This window comes from Rhinopithecus bieti, unplaced genomic scaffold (assembly GCF_001698545.2).
Source record: "Rhinopithecus bieti isolate Rb0 unplaced genomic scaffold, ASM169854v2 scaffold_19685, whole genome shotgun sequence".
NCBI classification, from domain to species: domain Eukaryota; kingdom Metazoa; phylum Chordata; class Mammalia; order Primates; family Cercopithecidae; genus Rhinopithecus; species Rhinopithecus bieti.
In genome coordinates this window covers 361,922-383,249 of record NW_016809568.1, presented here as the reverse complement: position 1 = coordinate 383,249, position 21,328 = coordinate 361,922, and the positions used below count along the sequence as shown (strand labels likewise).

The 21,328-nt window shown below is 49.5% G+C and overlaps 1 protein-coding gene across 1 annotated transcript in view; it reads right to left on the bottom strand.

Annotated features, from left to right (window-relative positions):
- LOC108540608 (protein Shroom2) overlaps window positions 1-21,328 on the bottom strand; it is a 38,179-nt gene that overhangs the window by 5,333 nt on the left and 11,518 nt on the right. Inside the window, exons 2-4 of the mRNA XM_017889731.1 lie at window positions 11,286-11,981; window positions 7,713-8,264; window positions 6,016-6,187 (exon numbers count right to left, since the gene is read on the bottom strand). Coding sequence (XP_017745220.1) covers window positions 6,016-6,187; window positions 7,713-8,264; window positions 11,286-11,377 — 816 coding nt within the window. The 5' untranslated portion in view covers window positions 11,378-11,981. The remainder of the gene's footprint in view (window positions 1-6,015; window positions 6,188-7,712; window positions 8,265-11,285; window positions 11,982-21,328) is intronic.

The window sequence follows — 21,328 nt, the reverse complement described above, 5'->3', positions numbered from 1 at the left end:
GCTCTGTCACCCAGGCTGGAGTGCAATGGCCTTCTGGGTTCAAGTGATTCTCGTGCCTCAGCCTCCTGAGTAGATAGGATTACAGGCGTGCACCACCACGCCTGGCTAATTTTTGTATTTTTAGTAGAGACAGGGTTTCACCATGTTGGCCAGGCTGGTCTTGAACTCCTGACCTCAGGTGATCCACCCACCTTGGCCTCCCAAAGTGCTGGGGATTACAGGTGTGAGCCACCAGGCCTGGCTTAACAATTAAAATTTTAATTGCTAAAGACAAAAAAAGAAAAGAGAAAGAAAATTTAATTGCTAATACTAGCATATAAAAATTAAGACCAACAAAGCGATACGAATGAACTGAACAGTCTTTTACTATAACCTACTGATTTCGACTTGACCAAAATGCAGATGACTGTTTTAAATTGTAGTGAAATATATGTGACATAAAGTTTGCCATCTTGACCACTTTTCAGAGCATAGTTCTGTGGTGTGTGGGTACATTCATGCTGCCATCTGTCTCTAGAACTCTTTCATCTTCCCCAACTGAAACTGCGTAACTATTAGACACTAACATTCTATGCCCTTTCCCACCAGCCTTCTAAATGATGATTTTTTTTTGCTTGTTTAGAGAAGCGGTCTTGCTATGTTGCCCAAGCTGCAGTGCAGTGGCTACTCACAGACATGATCATAGTGCACTACAGCCTCGAACTCCTGGCTTCAAGTGATCCTCCCGCATCGGCCTCCTGAGTAGCTGGGACTATAGGCCTGTATCACCACACCCTGTTTATAAATGATTAACTTTTAAGGAGCAAAAATAAAAGTGAAAAGTATGAACCCTTTAAATCAGCTGCCATCCTGAAGTGAGGTGGCAACATACGGTCTGATCTGAGTGACAGACAAATAAACAGATCCTCCTCCTCCTCCAACGCCATATTTGAGAAGTATTACAGAGGTGGCTTTAAGGAGTCTGACAGGTAAGTCTTGCCTGGAAGAGCCCTGTCTCATGACCATGGCTGTCTTTCTGCCTTTGAATCCGTCCACAACACATGTCATGGGAGTTTGCCTGAGCAGGCTGAATTGTAAGGAAGCAATGGTTAGGACAAAGGTCATGTGCTGCCTTTCAAGAACTCCCCCTGCCACCAGCCCTGCCCAAGATGCTGTTGACTACACCAGCCTCACATCCACCACCACTGTGGTTCGCTCGGGACTGTGATGCCAGCACACGCTCTGGGGAGCGCATGGCAGGAGGACAGACACTGAAGAGTGCTCAGGTGCACCGATCAAAATGAACTCAACAGTCAACGTGAACAGGAAAGCTCACTTTGTCATAACAAGCAACACCACTGCATGCAAAGTGGATCCTCAGCAATCGTCAGTGCCATCATCCCTTCCCTGGGGAAGTTGACAGACTCTGACCCCAGTGGGTCTGCAGAGCTCAGCAGAGTGGCTCATGCTTGGGCCTGCATGGATGAGAGACTGAAGTCTCGCTTGAGCTCTGAGGGATAGAAGTGTCCAAGAGCAGCACAGGGGTCGCAGCCCTACCTCTGGGACTGGCGTGAAGGTGAATGGGATGGCGGTGTGTAAAGCGCTCAGCCCAATGCTCAGATCCAGTAAGTCCCCAGGAGGTATCAGTTCTCATCAACAATGGGATCTGGGATGAGGAGCAACTGCCCTAATTCCATAATCTACAGGTAAAATGACCAGGCGGATGAGTATTAGGCAGGAAAAGTCAACCCCACAGCAGGAGAAACGTGCTAGATACGAGGCAGCCTATTTCCTGATTGCGTGAGGTCTTTCCCTCACATGGATACTTTTATTTTATTTTATTATTTTATTTTTTGAGACAGGGTCTCACTCTGTTGCCCAGGCTGGAGTGCAGTGGCATGATCACCACTCACTGCAGCAGTGACCTCCTGGGCTCAACCGATCCTCCCACCTCAGCCTCCCAAGTAGCTGGGACCACAGGCATGCACCACCATACCTAGATAATTTTTTTTACTTTTGTAGAGACAGGGTTTCCCCATCTTGCCCAGGCAACATGGTCTTAAACTCCTGGGCTCAAGTGATCCTCCTGCCTCAGCCTCCCAAAGTGCTAGGATTACAGGTGTGAGTCATTGTGCCCAGACACACACAGATGCTTTTAAAGAGAATCTCCACCTAGCATTTATATATCCCCCCAAAATGTGAAGAAATGTGAAGGTAGGTATGAGCTCTTATCGGGGGACTGCCTCCTCTTGGTTCAGTCCACCTTGGGTTTTTCAGTCTGCCTGCCTCTTCTACAGGTTAAAGTGGAAAGCAGTTTCGCAGGATGCATCCACCCTCACTGCTGCGTCACCAGCACAGCTTTCTCCTAGAAAGCCCACATGGAATGGAGACATTGCTTTGGCTTCTCCAGGTCAGGTTACAGCTGCTCAGGATGCCAAGACATTTTCTTCCCTTACCGTTTTAAACATGTATGTGTCTAGATTTCTTTTCCCTTTTTTTCCTCTGTATGTGTCTATATATCTGTGTTTCTGTTTACCTACCTGTGATGCAATATACATCTAGATATTTATCTACCTATGTATCTATATTGGGGTTTGTCCACAGTTCCTGGCTCATCATATCCATAACCCTCGTTATAATGTTGGGGTGCTTTATGCCTCAGAAAACAGACTCTCGCTCCCTGACCTTCTCCTGCCCTCTTTGACCTGCCCAAAGCAGGATCTAATCTTCCCCAACCTTTCCGTAAAGAAATCCTCTGTCCCCTTGAATGACTGCAGGTCTTAAGATCCCCACATTCTCGAAGGGTCCTGCGGTACACCTAGGGGGAAGGAACGCTACATAGAGAGGCCAACAAGAATCTCAATAGGCAGACCTTGTGGCTTTCTCCGCAGTCTGTTAGGACTGGATTGGAGTCCAATCACATTTCTACACAGATGTCATTCAGGCCTATCCAATGAAGGGTCCATTAAAGGCCCAAGAGGACAGGGCTAGGGCCTTCCTGATGGGTGAAGACAGGAAGGTTCCTGGAGGGTGGAGCACCCAGGGAGGGCATGGAAGCTCTTCTGCACCCCTTTCCCAATGCCTCGCCCTACACATGTCTTCATCTGTATCCTTTGTAACACTCCTTATCATAGACGTAAATGTTTCCCTGAGTTCTATGAGCCACTCTAGCAAAGTAATGGAAACTAAACAGGGGGTCATGGGAACCCCAACTTGAAGGTGGTTGGTCAGAAGTCCCTGAGACTCAGACTTGCAACTGGTGTGTGTCGGGGGTGCAGTCTTGGGGACTGAGCCCCCAACCCGTGGGATATGACGCTACCTCCAGTTTGACAGTGTCACAACTGAACTGAATCAGAGGCTACCCAGTTGGTGTCCGCTGCAGAAGTGACTGCTTGCTGGATGTGTGGGAAACCCCCCTCACACATGTGGTCACCAAAGTCTTCTGTGTTGGTTGCTGTGGCGTGAGAGCAGAGGAAAAGCAGTTTGTACCTTTTCCTACTCACTACCTATCTGGAGAGACTGTTGAAATCGAGAATCTCACAGCTGAGAATGTGGCCAAATTTTAGATACTCATCACTTGAGGGAAAAGCACAAAACAGGAAACAGGCATGAAGAACTTCCCAAATTCCTATCTGATACCAATGCTAGCCTGAAGGAAGACTGCAAGCAATGCAGGTAACTGTGGATATGGAAGGACGCCTGTCAGGGCTGTTCAGGAATTTTTCAGTGCCATTATTCTTCAGCAATTACGGAAATGTAGATTTTATACGGTGCGTGAACACGTGCCCTCAAAACCTACCTCAGTTGAGCTAATTTGAAACTGGGCTCTCTGGAAGGAGTCCAGATTTCTTTATTGGTTCTTTTATGTGTCACATGCACATTTTTATTGAAACCATTTCCCCTTTGTTAAAGGGCCATTGTATAAAGAGCAACTGTTGGCTTTCAAAGATTTCTGAGACAAGACCCGGCCTGGGACAGCGCACAGACCTGTGGCTATCCACACCACCCTGGGTGCTGAAGGGCTCACCACTGTGGTCCGTACCGTATGGGAGGTTGTGGCTTTCCGGGAGGCTCAGGTAAGAGCCTGCAACAGTAGAGACCAGGCACACAGCCACTCTCACCCCTTCACTGAGATGGGCCGAGGCTCAGGGCGATTGAGCCCTGGGCCATTCCCTTCCTCCACCTTTTGTTCCCTTCTATGGGGGAAGCAAGGTCTTTTCTATCTGGGCCCTGCACTCACCTCCTGGTCCCAGGGAAAAGCCATAATTCTCAAAGATTCCAAACTTAAAGCAATCAGCCATCTGCTTCTCCTGAAGAAGCCCCACAACTCAACATGGTGCTGTCTTTTCTGGGCAGAGTCCTTCTGAGCTGCACTAGTATAAAACCATATTTTGTCGTCTCTGCGTGCTGCTTCTCTACCAGCCACCAGAGACCCCTGCTGCATCCCTGCCTGGGACTTCCACTCTCTCACCTCTGTCCTTAGTCTTCTCCTAAAACAGAGGGTCCCCTGATTTGGCTCTCAGCTCTATGACCACCTAGCAACGCGGTGACTGGGACAACTGTGGTCCCCCTGGGAATGTTGGAAGCCTGCGGAATTCGGGTCTCATGTGTTCCCCTGAAGCAGCTACAGAGCAGGTGGTCTGCTAAGTCCCCACCTGTGCTGTACTCGCTTCCTCCCTGAACACGCCTCCGCCTGTGCACGTGTTGCAGGAACGTGCGACATCATAAGTGTGTGGCTGTGGGAAAGCAGGGAGAAAATGTAATACAGCAGTGGCCACTTTGTCAAATCAAGCAGGAAAACAGGACCGCTGAGTCACCAGCACCATAGAGAGCTGGGATGTATAGCATGTGCTTCTGGTGCAGGTGCCCAACTCACGCTTGCTGAACTAAAGTGAGGCCAACTTCCAGCCCACAGTGACTCACTCAGTTCCGGAGCCACACTTCTGGTGAGGCGGCTTCCCAGCATCTCCAGCCTCCCAAAGCAGGTGGACAGAGTGCCCCACAGATGAGGGCGGCAGAATCAAGGCATGCAGCTTCTGAAATTCATGATATCATGAAAAACAAAGGCATGCGAGCAAAGAATGCAGTTCTCTACATCTAGGGTGTGGCCCAAATTCAAATGGCCCAGACGGTATGATTTTCCTGGTTCTGGGTGGAAAAACTGAACATGTTTTGGATTCTTTATTTTTTAAAAGAGGAATGTGCAGCCAGAATGAAGCGAATGGTACCCTGTGCCAGACGGAGGGCCCGTAAAAGCCCCAAGACCCAAAGCCTTAATTTTCATTTCCCTTTTAATACCTTGAACCAAAAAGTTATCACCTTCTAGCCCGGAAGCGGAGGCTCACGCCTGTAATCTCAGCACTTTGGGAGGCTGAGGTGGGTGGATCACTTGAGGTTTGAGACCAGCCTGGCCAACATGGTGAAACCCCGTCTCTACTAAAAATACAAAAATGAGCAAGGCTTGGTGGCAGGTGCCTGTAATCCCAGCTACTCGAGGGGCTGAGGTAGGAGAATTGCTTGAACCTGGGAGGCAGAGGTTGCAGTGAGCCGAGATTGTGCCACTGCACTCCAGCCTGGGTGACAGAGGGAGACTCCATCCAAAAAAAAAAAGTTACCACTTTCTAATTTGAAAATAATTTTCCTTTATCTGAGGCAAGAGGATCGCTTGAGGCCAGGAGGTCAAGGCTGCGGTGGGCCATGATCACATCATTGCATTCCAGACTGCACGACAGAGCAAGACCCTGTCTCAAAAATAAATAAGACAAAATGAAAAAGAATGGTGACTAAACTAATTTGACACTGGATCCTACTGAAACAGCAAAGAGATGTTTGTGGAATGGGTCAAGATTAGAACACAGAACTAACCACAGAGGGCTTCATTAATATCACCTCAAATTCCACTGTCCTGAGTGAAAGCTGAACACAAACGCCCTGGGACACGTGGTACAGGGTCTGCGCTGGGGTAGGATGGTGTGGTCCGGATGCCTGCCCCTGCCTGGACACGCGCACGCTGTCATTTGAAATGGGCTCTCCTACCTTCTTCACCGACAGGTCATGGTCCAAGTCGCTCCCCGAATCCTCTTCGCGCTCCTGCTGCTCCTGCAGGTCCTTCATCTTGATCAGCAGCTCCGCCTTGGGGGCCGACGTGCTGTAGTAGGTAGAATTAGTGGCCAGGGACACGGCCGCAGGCACGCTGGGCTCCTCTTTCCTGGGTAAAGGCGTGGGAACGTCAATGAGCTGGGACTGTGCATGTAAACAGCCCCTCTGCCCCACTCCCTGGGTTGTGACAAATCAACGCTGGTGCTCACAAAAGGACACCAGCCAGGGAGATGAGACAGCCAAAGGGGGAAAAATAAGTAGGTAACAAGGTCAAAACTAAAACCATCAACCCTGCCAAATGGATACTCGTAAGTGTAGGAAACGTAGTTTTAAAATGGCAAAAGCTCAAATAAGCAGGAATGTCTAAAAATCTCTGCCACAGAGGTGAGAGCACAGATCACCTCTACCAGGAGCCTGGGTTGATGAGGACAAGGGCATGTGTGATGCTATCTACAAACACCAACCCTTCTCCCTTCCTCCCAGCAGCCCTGTTGGCGTCCTCCTGCCTGGGTTCACTTGGTCCAGCTGCTCCTCCTTGGCTGTGTGTCACACCCACTCCACCTTCCTACCCATGAATGATGCTGTCCTGGCAGAATGTATGTCAGCAGCAGGGAAGATGCCACCACGCATGCCTTTGTGGTCAAGTGGCTGATGGAGATATGCTGAAAGTGCTACTTACAAAACCAATTAAAATACATTCGTTCAGGCAGGTGTAAATTATCATAATTTTTTTTCCTTTCTATTTCAAGAGATGGGGTCTTGCTCTGTCGCCACACTGGAGTGCAGTGGCACCATCATAGCTCACTGTAGCCTCCAACTCCTGGGCTCAAGTGATCCTCCCACCTCAGCCTCTCGAGAAGGTGGGACTACAGGTATCTACCACCACGCCTGGCTAATTTTTTGTACTTTTTGTAGAGACGGGGTTTTGCCATGTTGCCCAGGCCGGTATTGAATTCATGGGCTCAAATGATCCGCCTACCTTGGTCTCCCAAAGTGCTGGGATTACAGGTGTGCACCACTACGCATGGCCAAATTATAATACATTTTTTTTTAATGCAGATGTAAAAAAATTTCAAATAAAGTTTTAAAAATCCATTTCATAAAGAACCACATATATTCAATCTAAGCCTTCATTCTCATGTTGGCACTAGGGACATGTGGGGGGCTGGATGACTCTCTGTGGTGGGGGCCCTCTTGTGCACTGTAGATGTTGAGCAGCGTCCCCGGGCTCCACCCACCAGATGCTCGGAGCACCCCTCCCCACCGTGATATTGTCAACTGTCCCCCAGGGTAGACAACGGCCCCCATTGAGAACAGCTGTCTTACGAGAAAGGAGACTTGTGGCCATCATCAGAAATCCTGCTGGCCTCAGGCCAAGGCGTGGTGGCCTGCAGTGTGGATTTTCATGTCAGGGCCAAAGTCATCATTCCCTGGGATGGGGCCGTGAACCCTCCATTCCTCTTTCAGGAGGCTCACAAAAAAGCCAAAAAGTGCTAAGTATCGAGGAGCCCTTACGAAAATCTGTCTTCCCCAAAAGCACACATGAAAACAGAGAGGCATGCCCCCTTTCCCTTTACAAGTTTAAGAGATGCCAGGCAGGGTCACGCCGAAGCTGGGAGGCCACGTCTACTCACCTCTCCTCTGTGCTTCTAGGAGAGGGGATTTTGGGGAGCAGCTTCCTCCGCTGCTGGGCTTCTTCCAGGAGGTGCTCGTCTTTGGGGAAGATGCCTTCCATCAAGTCCATGGTGGTTTTGATCTTCACACTGGGATCCAGGATGTCGGCCAGGGACTTATCCTTCCCCACAATCTCCCTGGCCAGCTCCTCCGACTTCAGGTCTTCCACAGTCTTCTCTTTGGCCTTCATGTAGCTGAGCCCTGGAGGGGAGGCGCAGCGCTCTTTCTCCGGGGGCGCCTGGGTGCCCAGAGGCTGGGGCTCAGCTGGCTGGGCCCTATGTGGGGCCTCGGGCTCAGCACCCTGACGCGTGTACAGGCAGAAGCGGGAGTAGAACTGCTCCGACGTGCTCAGCGTCTTGATCTGGTCTTTCTCCAGCCCGCGGGGCAGGGCGGGTGGCTCGGCAGGGCGCGCCAGGCTCTGGCGGCTCTCCTTCTCTGGCTGGCTCTCCGAGTGCACGATCTTGATGGGCACCATCTTCACCGTGGTGTTGTTGTCCATCACCCGCTCAATTCTGGAAGAAAAACAGTCTGCTGAAATCGCAAAGCATGCTCCAGCCACAGACCCTGATTGACGCATCCCCTGCCCTCCCCTCCAGATGGGAACCTGACTCGAAGGCACTAGTCAGCCACCCGACTTGAAGGAGCCTCCATGATCCCACATCCTGGATGAGACAGGCCTCAAGAAGCTCCCTCTGACTCCTGCCTCCGCCTTCCAACCCCAGCATCCTTTCCATGCTCAAACTGCCAATGTCATCCCTGAGGCATCCCCAGGTGTCCTCCAGGGGTTTGTGGGGGGCTGTGAGGACTGTTTAATACCATTTGTCATTCCGCCGATGATAATGCAAACTTTTAACAAGCCCTGTTCGGTTAAACGTTCTTTTGTAGGTGAAGCCTGCAGTGGATGGGCATTTTCCAGGATTCCTATCCGTCCTTAGGTTGCTGCAGGTCCGCGGGTTCCTGCGTACTTCTCAGGGCCTGGGGAGAGCTCCTCTCTGGAGTGGCTGTGCTAGGAGTCAGGCCAGAGGCCCCCACCATCCCACTCAGGAGAAGTTCCTGTGCCATGTGCAGGGCAGCCCACCCCACACTATCCTTGTACCCCCGTCCCCCTGTGCCTCAAGCTAGTGTTGCACAGATTTGCACACCACTGAGATACGATCTCGCAGTAAGCAGGGAGTCATCAGTTCTGTATTACTCCCAAAGGGCACAGATGTGCTTTTTTTAAAAAAATGTTTCAGCCAGGTGTGGTGGGTCACGCCTGTAATCCCAGCACTTTGGGAGGCCAAGGCGGGCAGATCACTTGTGGTCAGGAGTTCGAGACCAGCCTGGCTAACGTGGCGAAACCCTGTCTCTACTAAAAATACAAAAATTAGCCGGGTGTGGTGGTGCGCACCTGTAATCCCACCTATTCAGGAGGCTGAAGCACAAGAATCACTTGAACCTGGGAGGCAGAAGTTGCAGTGAGCTGAGATCGCACCACTGCACTCTAGCCTGGGCCAACAGAGCAAGACTCCATCTCAAAAAAAAAAAAAGTTTCTGGATGAAAGGGACTAGAGAGGCACTTAAAGCACCCCTGGGAGACCGGGGGAGAGAGCACGGGAGGAACAGGCCCGGCAATGCCACAGTCCCTTGTCTGGGGCAGACCTGCACCTGCTGCTCTCAGTGGCACTGTGCTGGACCACGCTGACCAGGGCCATCTCAGCCAAGAGCTTTTCAAAGCACTGGAGAAGCAGCCCCATATGCTGGTGGTCAGGAGGGAAGCAAAAAGAAACAGGCCAAACTCCACAACCCCAAATTAGGATGTGTTTCTAATGAAGTCAACCCCAAACTGCCCCTACGACGTTACGCAAATGAATCAAATTTTCCACAGCAGGAGGGCAGCCACGATGCTCTAAATTTAATGCTGTTTTTCCCTCTTTCACTGGTGACTGGGAATGCAGGAGGGCTCGTTCCCTATCAGGGAGTGGTGCTCAGGCTGAGATGAACTAACTGTGTATTTTCCTCCCTCTCTCCAGTAGGGTCCATTAACATCTGATGTGTTTTATCTAGGGACTGACAGACACCTCACAACTGCTTCCTCATGAAGAAAATTTACAAAGTCTAACTGTGGAAAATACCGTTTAGATAGGTCAGACTTATAAAGGAAAACCCTGGCTAGGCACAGTGGCTCATACCTGGAATCCCAGCACTGTGGGAGGCTGAGGTGGGAGGACTGCTTGGGCCCAGGAGTTTGAGACCAGCCTGGGTAACACAGTGAGAGCCCCCACCTCTCTGTTAAAAAATAATAAAAGGAGGAGGAAAACCCGGCCACCTTATCCAAGCAGCAGCAAACACAGAACCCTCTGCACTCCCTTCATCCCCCCCATAGAAGCTCTGCTTGCCTATTACTGACTTTCACATCAGCCTGTATTGGTATCCTCCCTGTTTTGTGCAGAAATTTGATGTGCACAATAGAAAAAATTAAACAACATAAACAAATCTCCCTTCACAGGTTTTAAAGTATTGGGAAAGAGGCTGGGCGCAGTGGCTCGCCCCTGTAATCCTAGCACTTTGGGAGGCCGAGGCAGGCAGATCACCTGAGGTCAGGAGTTTGAGACCAGCCTGGCCAACATGGTGAAACCCCGTCTCTACCAAAATATAAAAATTAGCCTGGCTTGGTGGCATGCGCCTGTAATCCCAGCTACTCGGGAGGCTGAGGCAGGAGAATCACTTGAACCCAGGAGTCAAGATCGCACCACTGAACTCCAGCCTGGGCGACAGGGAATACTAATACTAATACTAATACTAATACTAATACTAATACTAATATAAAATAAAATACTGGGAAAGAAAAAAACCAAATCTCCTATCTCCCACGGGTTCACATACACTTTCCAAAACAAAGCATCTATTCCTGATCATTTTTTAATAAAATGGTCTCTCTTCTTAAAACGCTCTTGACTTCCACATTAGAACAGTTTCACAAGCCTTGACTTCCAAATAAGGACAGAACACAGTGGATCGGACCTTCCAGCAACCAGCCCTCATCAACTCACAAATTTCTCCTGTTAATGAGCCGTGCAGTCTATGAGATCTTACTAGAGCAGTGAAAGGAGTAAGACACTTTCCCTTCAGAACCTTACACTGTTACCAATTTCACCTAAAGGTCGCATGCTTACGTTAAAATCAATTCCAATCACAAATACTGACTGCATTAAAACAACAACAACAACAACAACAAAACAGACCTCTACCCTGCAGATGCCTGTGGGTAATGCAGATATAAATGCATCTGGCTTGGAAGAAGGGGAAGATGGACCACCTATTCACATCTACCCCTGTTCCCTGCAGGAAAGAGCAGCCCCCCAGTGAGATAAAAATCCAACCACCACTGAAGCTTCACTTTCTGTCCATGCAGTTATTCCCCAGGACTGACTTTAAGTCCAACGCCTTGAGCTAAAGCAAGGTGCCCAGGTGTCTCCCCAGAAAGACCCACTGAGAACCTGTGTCCCACGGAAGGAGCCTTGTGGGGAGGGAACACTGTCGCAGGACAGTACCTGGTTGAATCCTCATCCTGGATGAGCAAGGGAGGTTTGTCTGTCAGCTTCTGGGGGGCGAACTGGGGCGAGGGGGAGCGCGAGGTCTCCATGGTGGCCGTCTGCAGGTGCAGGTGCTGCTGCTTGGGAGGGAGCGGTGCTTCTGGCAGAGGAAGGGATGTGTCCCCACTCACATGCTGGCTTCCACGCTCACAGGCAGCGGCCTTCGGGGTGTCCTGGGGCTGGGCACTGCTGAACACAGAGGGGCTGTGGGAGAGGGACAGACGGGCCACACACACATCCAGGGACGCAGGGGACGGTGTTGGGAAGGGCCTGCCAAGGACGGCCAGGGGTGCGTCGGCAGGTGCGCTGTCTGTGGCCCTGTATCTCCTGGGCTCGCGCTTGGGTGGTGGTGGCCTCTGTGGGGCTGGCCTCTTGGCGAGCAGGGTTGAGCTCACTGGCCACGAGTCTTGTCCTCGAGCATGCAGGGGTGACCCAGGGCTGTGGGCTCGGGGTCCCAAGTCTGCTGGGATGCTCTCCTCCGAGTATCTATAATCTCGAGGTAGGGTTCCTGCTCGGCCCCGGCCCTCCTGGGGCAGCTCTGGGGCTCCCTGGGAGTGAGATGGTTCAGACAATGCGGGTGGGTTCGGTGCGTTCTGACTCGGTGGGTGCTGCTGTGATCCTGGGCTGCCTTCCCGACACTGGACATCTGCTTGTCTAGAGGAAGAACAAGTACAAATCAATCAACAATTCCAATAACACCTTCCCACCACAAGGGACTGGACCTGGATCTTCACAATCCCCTGAAGCCACTTTCAGCAGTTAATTCATATGCACTTTTCCACACCTGTCGCCACCGCAACTCCTCATGCAAGGTGGGGAGTCGTGACACACCTCGAACAACATGAGGCTGTCGACTGGCATGTCCCAAAAGGGAACATGAAGCCTTCAAGACACAGGTGCACACATCACACACAGACACACATGCACACACAAATTGCATTTGTTTTGCAGGAACAAATGAACAAAATTTCAGAAACAACATGAATGTTTGTGGAAATGCTCACATAAGGCTAGATTCAGAAATATTTACTTCAAGTCACAGTATTTTTATGTGGCTTATGGAAAATTGCCATATACAAAGGGGTAAACCTTTCTAAGATGAGCTGCAAATCACTTATTTAATAAAACCTTGAAAATCAGTACTGCATTATGAAAATTAAGACCAACAAAGGCTCTTTGTAAGAGCTGGGGTCTTGCTCTGTTGCCCAGGCTGGAGTACAGTGGCGTGATCATAGCATGCTGCAGCCTTGAACTCCTGGACTCAAGCAATCCTACCACTTCAGCTTTACAAATAGCTGAGACCATAGGTGCCCATCACCATGCTTGGTTAACTTTTAAAATTTTTGTAGAGATGGGGTCTGTGTTGCCCGGGGTGGTCTCAAACTCCTGGGTTCAAGTGATCCTCTTGCCTGTCTCCCAAGTAGCTGGAACCACAGGCACGCACCACCATGCCTGCCTAATTTTGTATTTTAGTAGAGATGGGGTTTCGCCATGTTGGCCAGGCTGGTCTTGAGCTCCTGTCCTCAAGCGATCCACCTGCCTCGGCCTCCCAAAGTATTGGGAGGTCTGGTCCCAAAGTGTTGGGAGGGCAGGTCTGCTCTTAGCTTAGAGGAGGCTGAAGACACAGCACAGGCTTAGAAAACAAGCTGTAACCAAATAGCTCAACCTCAGAGCTTCAGACAACAGCAACCCCACTCAAGGAAGTCAGATTTCTCATGTGCACCAGGCAGACACTAACAGAAACTCCTAGCTTGAAGTGTTAGCAAAATAACTTGAACGGCTGGGCGCAGTGGCTCACATCTGTAATCCCAGCACTTTGGGAGGCCGAGGCAGGCGGATCACTTGAGGTCAGGAGTTCGAGACCAGCCTGGCCAATATGGTGAAGCCCTGCCTCTACTAAAAATACAAAAATTAGCCAGGCATGGTGGCGTGTACCTGTAATCCCAGCTACTCGGGAGGCTGAGGCACAAGAATTGCTTGAACCTGGGAGGTGGAGGTTGCAGTGAGCTGAGATCATACCACCGCACTCCAGCCTGGGTGACAAAGCAAGACTCCATCTCAAAACAAAACAAAACAAAACAAAACAAAATTTGAACACAGCTATGCATGGGTTACAGAACAATACATCTGTCTGGTTACAAAACACAGAATGGCATTAAAATATTGCCAAATTGACTTGCATTCTGAGAAGTGCGCTCACAGGTCAGCTGTCTCCCCCACATTGCATTTCAATATTCAGTGGTTCAGTATTCAATATTCCATTTCCCTTCCTTCTTCCTTCCTTTTTTTTTTTTTTTTTTTTTTTGTGACAGGGTCTTACTCTGTTGTCCAGGCTGGAATGCACAATCTGGGCTCACTGCAGCCTCCACCTCCTTGGCAGGTGATCCTCCCACCCCAACCTCCCTAGCAGCTGGGACCACAGGTGCGCATCAACACACCCAGCTAATTTTTGTATTTTTGTAGAGATGGGGTTTCACCATGTTGCCCAGGCTGGTTTCAAACTCCTGGACTTAAGGGATCCGTCTGCCTCGGCCTCCCAAGTACTGGGATTACAGGTGTGAATCACTGCACCCAGCCTCAATATTTCAGCATTCAATAATTCATTTCATTCCAAAGAGTTGAGGTACACTTGAACTTTTTTTCCCTTTAAAAACTCCTGAAATATAGCACCCATAGACCCACTTGAAAGCACCGGTACCTGTTCTTTAAAAGTGCCATGTATTCATTCATTTTCACGCTGCTGATAAAGACATACCCGAAACTGGGAACAAAGTGAGGTTTAATTGGACTTAGAGTTCCACATGGCTGGGGAGGCCTCAGAATCAAGGCGGGAGGTGAAAGGCACTTCTTACATGGCAGTGGCGAGAGAAAACAGAGGAAGCAAAAGCAGAAACCCCCCATAAACCCATCAGGTCTTGTGAGACTTATTCACTATCATGAGAATAGCAGGGGAAAGACCAGCCCGACCAACCCCCATGATTCAATTACTTCCCCCGGGTCCCTCCCACAACACGTGGGAATTCTCAGAGATACAATTCAAGATGAGATTTGGGTGGGGACACAGCCAAACCCTATCACGTCACCACATCATAGAAACAGATCAAACAGATATCTTTTTTTTTTTTTTTTTTTGAGACAGAGTCTCGCTGTGTCACCCAGGCTGGAGTGCAGTGGTGTGATCTCGGCTCACTGCAAGCTCCACCTCCCGGGTTCACGTCATTCTCCTGCCTCAGCCTCCCGAGTAGCTGGCACTACAGGTGCCCGCCACCATGCCCAGCTCATTTTTTTATATTTTTAGTACAGACGAGGTTTCACTGTGTTAGCCAGGATGGTCTCAATCTCCTGACCTCGTGATCCACCTGCCTCAGCCTCCCAAAGTGCTGGGATTACAGGTGTGAGCCACTGCGCCCAGCCAGAAACAGATAATTAAATGTACTACAATTTATTGCTAAAATCCAAGTAATCCAAGTGCCTTTGGTCACCCACTGATTAAAAAGGAACTCTATTTGCAAAGTGCTTTCTGCAGAAGTGCTCCGCGATCCACCCATAAACGCAAGAGAACTCACCTGCAGGGAGCAAAGCCCCTGTGAGAAGTGAACAATGACACGGAGCAAGAGACCCACTGCGAAACTGGATGGCAGGCTGGCTCCTGGCTTCTCTCCTAATCAGAAGGTGCCCACAGGCTCCTTCCCATCCTCCTAGAGGGCCAAACTACAGGAGCTGGGTGCTCTGTTCTCAGGGGAGTGGCGTGTGCTGCATTGTCACTTCCTGCGCCAGAAGAGAGGCACGGGGCGCTCCATCCCAACACTGCACTTCATTCAGACCCGCAGTAGCACAGCAATGTCTGGACCAAGTTCGCCCCCCACCCCCACCTTGTAAAGTCAAACTATAAAATCACTAATTGGTTTCTATTGTCATAGATGATAAGAATCTGGGAAATCAGGGTCACCAACACAAACGAAGAAAAGGACCAAAAATGGGGATATGGGACTCTGCTGGGGTCATATTCCAACTTTTGTTTCTAACTGAAGCTCTGTAGGTTGTGTGATTGGTCTATGTTGTGCTTGTGCACAGATGCATGTCTATGTGTTATATGCATGTCTATATGTTGTATGCATCTGGTGTGTATGTACACAGATGCATACAATGCATACAACAGATGCACAGATGCATACAACCTATGCATGTGTGCATACAACATATGCATGGTGTGCATGTGTGGATGTTGTCTGTGTCTATGTTGTATGTGTGTAGATGCATGTTGTATGTGTATAAATGTCTGTCTGTACGTACACTGTGTGTGTCCCTGGGCTGTGTATGTGTGTAGATGTATATCTCTGTGTAGATGTATGTTGTATGTGTATGTCTGGTTGTTTGCACGTGTAGATGTATGAGTCTGGGTTGTGTCTGAATGTACACGTCTGTGTGTAGATGTATGTTGTATGTGTACCTCTGGGTTGTATATGTGTGTAGATGCATGTCTCCGTGTCCATGTATGTTGTGTGTGCCTGTGTTGTGTGTTGTATGCATGTGTGGGTACGTGTGCCTGTGTTGTGTCTGTGTGGAGATGTATGTTGTGGGTGTGTGCCAGGTTGTATATGTTGTATGCATGTGTAGGTACGTGTGTCTCTGTTGTGTCTGTGTGTAGACATTTGTCTCTGCATATATGTATGTATTTCTCTTTGCCATACTTCTAAGGATAAAATAAATGGTGACAGCCAGATCCAGTGATAGAGCAAGCAAGGCACTAAGATGACTTAAGGACTTAGTATCTTCGCACAAGCCCCAGGGATCCACTGCAGCGGGAAGTTGGGCCACACAAAGGAACATTTCAAAGGCAGCTGCACTCTAGGATCCAATTGATATTCAGCCTTGGTTGGTGTTCATTCTCATGCAAAACATGCTAATGCCACGTTCCCAAGGAGACAGCTGCTTGCACAGTTCCCAGAGGGGAGAGGGCCAGCAGGCTCCGAGCAGCAGAGGCTCCAGAGATCTGCGACATGGAGCCCGTGGCCCTGCCATTCTCCCTGGGTTGGCTGCCACTGAAGGAGATGGAGCATGAGGCTCTAAAACAGCACGTCAAAGCCAAACAGAACTAATCTGAAGGGCACAAACCTGCAGGAAGGGCCACCATCAATGTACTCAGTCACCCAACGTGCTATGACAGGACCGAAACCACTGTTAGGAAAAAAACAAACACTCTAGAGATCCTGTTGGCATCACTCCATTTTTGCTTCCACTGAGACAGCCAGCCCAGTGTCTGAATGCAAGGTTTCCACCTATGAGAGGTGGCAGTTTTATCTCCACGTTCCATCTGTCCGTGATAAGCTCCCTGAAGACACTGGGCCCATTTTTCTGAGTCTCCTTGTGCTGCTCCTGCCTCCACACAGCCCTCAGGATGGCTGGTTCCTTCTCACACAGCCCTCAGTTCTCCCAGTCCTGCCCTGATATCACCCCACCTCCAGGTCACGCCCCAGCAAGGGGACTCTCTCAAATCATCCCATTGGTCACCTGCCTCCATGCTCCTCCCTGGGCTGAAAGCACTTCTACAGAGGGCAGGGAGCTGAGCTATTTCCTTCAGGGCCTGGCAGGCAAATATTTATTACACGCATTGTTATGCCTTCACTTGAACACAATGGAAATGCACTTGTTGCTTTCAATCACTTTCACTTTTTGTGCAGAATTGTAAAAGGGGAGAAGCTGCATTTTTTTTCAAGACACCATGGTTAAGTTCTCCATAAAAGGACCTTGTGTATGAATGTTCCCAACACAACTAAACAGTTTTGAACGGCTCTGTAATCAATAATTCACCACTGTTTTCTGAATAGGGTTAACAATTATCTTTAGCAAGGAGGATGGGAAAATTTCCGAATCTTGCAGATGACTTAAGGAACACACACTGCAGGGTCCCCCTCCCCTTTTTTTTTTTTTTTTTTTTTTTGAGACAGAGATAGGGTCTTGCTCTATTGCTCAGGCTTGAGTGCAGTGGCGTGATCATGGGTCACTGTAGCCTTGATCTCCCAGGCTCAAGTGACCCTCCTGCCTTAGTCTCCTGAGTAGCTGGGACCACAGGTGTATGCCACTATGGCCTGGCTAGTTTTTAAGTTATTTTGTAGAGATGGGGTTCACCATGTTGCCCACGCTGGCCTCAAACTCCTGGGCTCAAGTGATCCTTTTGCCTTGGCCTCCCAAAGCGCTGGGAGTATAGGCATGAGTCACTGCCACAGGCATCATAACTACTTTTGGTGTCAATGATGGGATAGGGATGCATTCTGATTTGCAGACACACAACACAGGTGCTGCTGAAATGCTGCCCTCGATGAACTCCAGTGTCTGAGTGCTTTCTAAAGTACAGGTTAAACATCTCTCTTCCGAAATGCTTGGGACCAGAAGTGTTTTGGATTTCCGACGTTTTTGGATTTTGGAATATTTACACACACATAATGAGACATCTCGGGGGTGGGACTCAAGTCTAAACCTGAAATTCATTTTGTTTCATATACACTTTATATATACATACAGCACGAAGGTAATTTTATACAATATGCTTAATAATTTTGTGCATGAAACAAAGTTTGTATCTACCAAACCATCATAAAGCAAAAGTGTCAGTCTCCCTGCCATGCATGTGCACAATCTGTGGTTGTCTGGCATCTCCGTCATTCCGGACTCTGAATTTATATGCTGCCAACAAGCCATAATTTTCCTACACTTACTGATATATAAGCACTCAACAGTGAAAAGCACGACATGCCATCAATATAGTGAGAGAGGAATGTGTCTAGGGTAAGTAAGCAGCACAGCAATGGCACCGGAACACCCGCCTCAGCTGTCAGGCGCCAGCAACAGCAAACAGCAGCAGCTTGCCCGGTCTCTACCTGCTTTCTTACTACGACCTGTCCCACAAGATCAGCTGTGGAATTTTTCATTTGTGGCATCACGTTGGTGTTCAAAACTTTTGAACTTTGGAGCATTTAGGATTTCAGACCTTCTGATTAGGGATGCTCGAGCTGTGGTAGCTGCCTGTGACTTGAGGTTTCCCCGGGCATACACATCCGATCGGGATCCATCACATGCCAGCTATGTGATGTCAGGCAGGCAACTACACCCCAGAAAGCTGCCTCTCCTGTTCCAGTTGATCACAGGCCACATCGCATAGGATGGCGGTGAGCTAGCAGCAGATAAAGGCCCTGGTGTGGGAGAGGGAGTTGCGTAGGCTTCCTACGAGCCAGGCACCTGCTGAGCATCTAAGACCAAAGGATCAGTCTGTGATGGGGCAGACCTTGACACAGTCCGTGACACCAGCACCACACAACCTTCTTCCCAAAGCATAACACCATGCAACACACCCAACCAATGAGATGGGAAGGGCACCCCTGCAGCCTACCAAGCCAGCTGGCAAGGGGTATAAAAGGTGCCAAGAGAGCTCTGGGCAATGGCACTGCCTCAATTTTACAATGAAGAGACAGAGTGAACACACTTCCCGTGGATAATGACATTGAGGTGTTTCCTCCTTTCATTTACATATTCTGCAAAAGGCTAACTTATGCCATATACAAACATATTACACACAAGCATATCGTCAAGAATAGCAATGGATAGGGCAGTATCTGTGGTGGCCCAAGAGTCCTCCTTGAAAATGTATGCTACAAAGCCAGGATCTGGGACCGGAGCTGTGTGCACAGAGCACAATTATCTCATGGGACCACTGCGGTAGGGCCCAGCATTGCTGCTTCCAAACAGAGCCCGGTTTCCATGAGCATGGAACGTGGAACGCTCAGTAACTCTAACACCAACTCAAGCTCAACACTGACAGTTTGAGGTTATCATTTAGAGAGCACTCCTCCATTGGTTGTGGGCATAAATAGAAGGGGTTCTGTAAAGCACAGAATTTTTATCAGGAATCACAGGTAGCTGGTCTGCCCTTCAGCCTGGTGAGGTGTATCAGACGCTGCCAAGCAGGTGTTCGCACGCTGAAGAACGACGGCGCCACCAGGCCTCAGAATGCAGGTCAGGCAGCTGAGAGCCGGCACACCCGTGCCATTCTGAGCACAAGTCTCCTGAAGGAGTTCCTGGTGTCTCCACTGTCCTTCCCAGGCCCTGGGCAGCTCTTACAGACACACACCCTTGGGGAGGCGCAGGTGGAAAGCTCTTTTGTCAACACAGTACCCCATAAAGGCCGGATGAGGTGGAAAAAGGAGACAGTGGGAAAGGCGATGGAGCCCAACAGAGGCAAGAAACCAACCAAGCGACCAACCAATCAATGCAGAGATGTATTAGAACCATTTTAAACAGTGTGAACACCCAGGAACAACGGCACCAAAAACTCTTTCCTCAGCCATACCAGTTTACCAGGCTGAGCACAGTGGCTCACACCTATAATCCCAGTGCTTTGGGAGGCCAAGGTGGGAGGAATTCAAGACCACTCTGAACAACATAGCAAGACCCAGTCTCTACAAACAAACAAACAAACAAACAAACAAACAAAAGCCAGGTATGGTGATGCATGCCTGCAGTCCCAACTACTCAGGAGGCTGAGGTAAGAGAATCACTTGACCCTGGGAGTTCAAGGTTGCAGTGAACCATGATCACACCACTGCACTCCAGTCAGGGTGACAGAGGGAGACCTTGTCTCTAAAAACAGATGAAAAAAGCCTGGGTGTGGTGCCTGGTGCCTGTAATCCCAACACTTAGGGAGGCCAAGGCAGGAGGATTGCCTGAGGCAAGGAGTTTGAGACCAGCCTGGGCAACATAGCAAGACCCTGTCTCTACAAAAAATTGAAAAACCATCCAGGCATGGTAGTGTGCACCTTTAGTCCCAGCTACTCAGGAGGCTGAAGCAGGAGGATTGCTTGAGCCCAGGAGTTGGAGGCTACAGTGGGCTATGATCATGCCACCGCACTCCAGCCTGGGTAACAGAGTGAGATTCTGTCTCTAAAACACAAAAAAGAAATACTAATTTACCGTAGGACTTCCCAGACTGTGAGCACCAGCAAGCTAGAGGCTGTCTGGTTGTCCTTTGCAAGCCCAGCTTTCAGTCATAAAAACAACATTTGCCCAATGAACAGATAGACCAGCTAGTGATGACAAAGGACACAGCTGTTCTAACAGGCTCTGCTACAACTTTTGTGTCCTGTGGAACTACCTTCAGGGAGGATAACAGCCCTGAACCATCCTTAAGTCAGTCATTTCTCTACTGCCACGTCTCTGCTGAAGCTGCTCCCTGTATGCCAGGATTCTAGTGCCATGTGGGGAAAGCAATTACTCTAGAAAGTCAGATGAATTAGTGTTTCTTTAGTGTCTTCACAGATGGATAAAAAGGTCTGCTGCTTCCTTTGGGTTTTATTTGTGCTTGCAGGGACCTGGATGGCAAAGAGTAACGAAGCTGAATCAGAGAGGCTGATAAATCACTTGTGGTTAGGAAGGGGAGGAGACAGAGAAGATTAAAAGAGAAATCCAAAGCACAGATGATCCAAATCATAGTTACAGGCACTGATTTCTCGAGGGGTTAATGCCCAATAACAGAACCTGCCTAGATTTGGAGATTATAATGTGGGATGGCCCCTCAAGTATCGGACCCTGAGTATGTCTTCAGCACACACATTTTGAGGATCTGTTCCAGGCTTCTATTGTCTCTGTGCCTGGAGAGCCTCATTCTTAGTTCCAGAGTGTCAGCCCTGGGAGCTGGGCTCTCCTGCCTTGATGAGAGGGCCAGGCCTGGGCAGAGGTGGGAAACAGCAAGGGCTGGCATGCCTGCAAACTTGTGTTTCAGGGAAAGCCCTCCAAGCAGTGTGGATGTTGAGCCAGCCCTGGGAATCTCTGCTTTACAGGAACTCTCCCTCCAGAACTCCCAACCTCCCACTTTCCTACCCACTTCCTTTAGATATTCAAAGCTATTCCTGAAGTTTTCATCGCTGGCTTGGCATACCCCTCTCAAATGAAATTACTCTCATCTGTGAAAATGGTAAGATTGAGTGCACCCCCCCCCCCCCCCCCCCCCC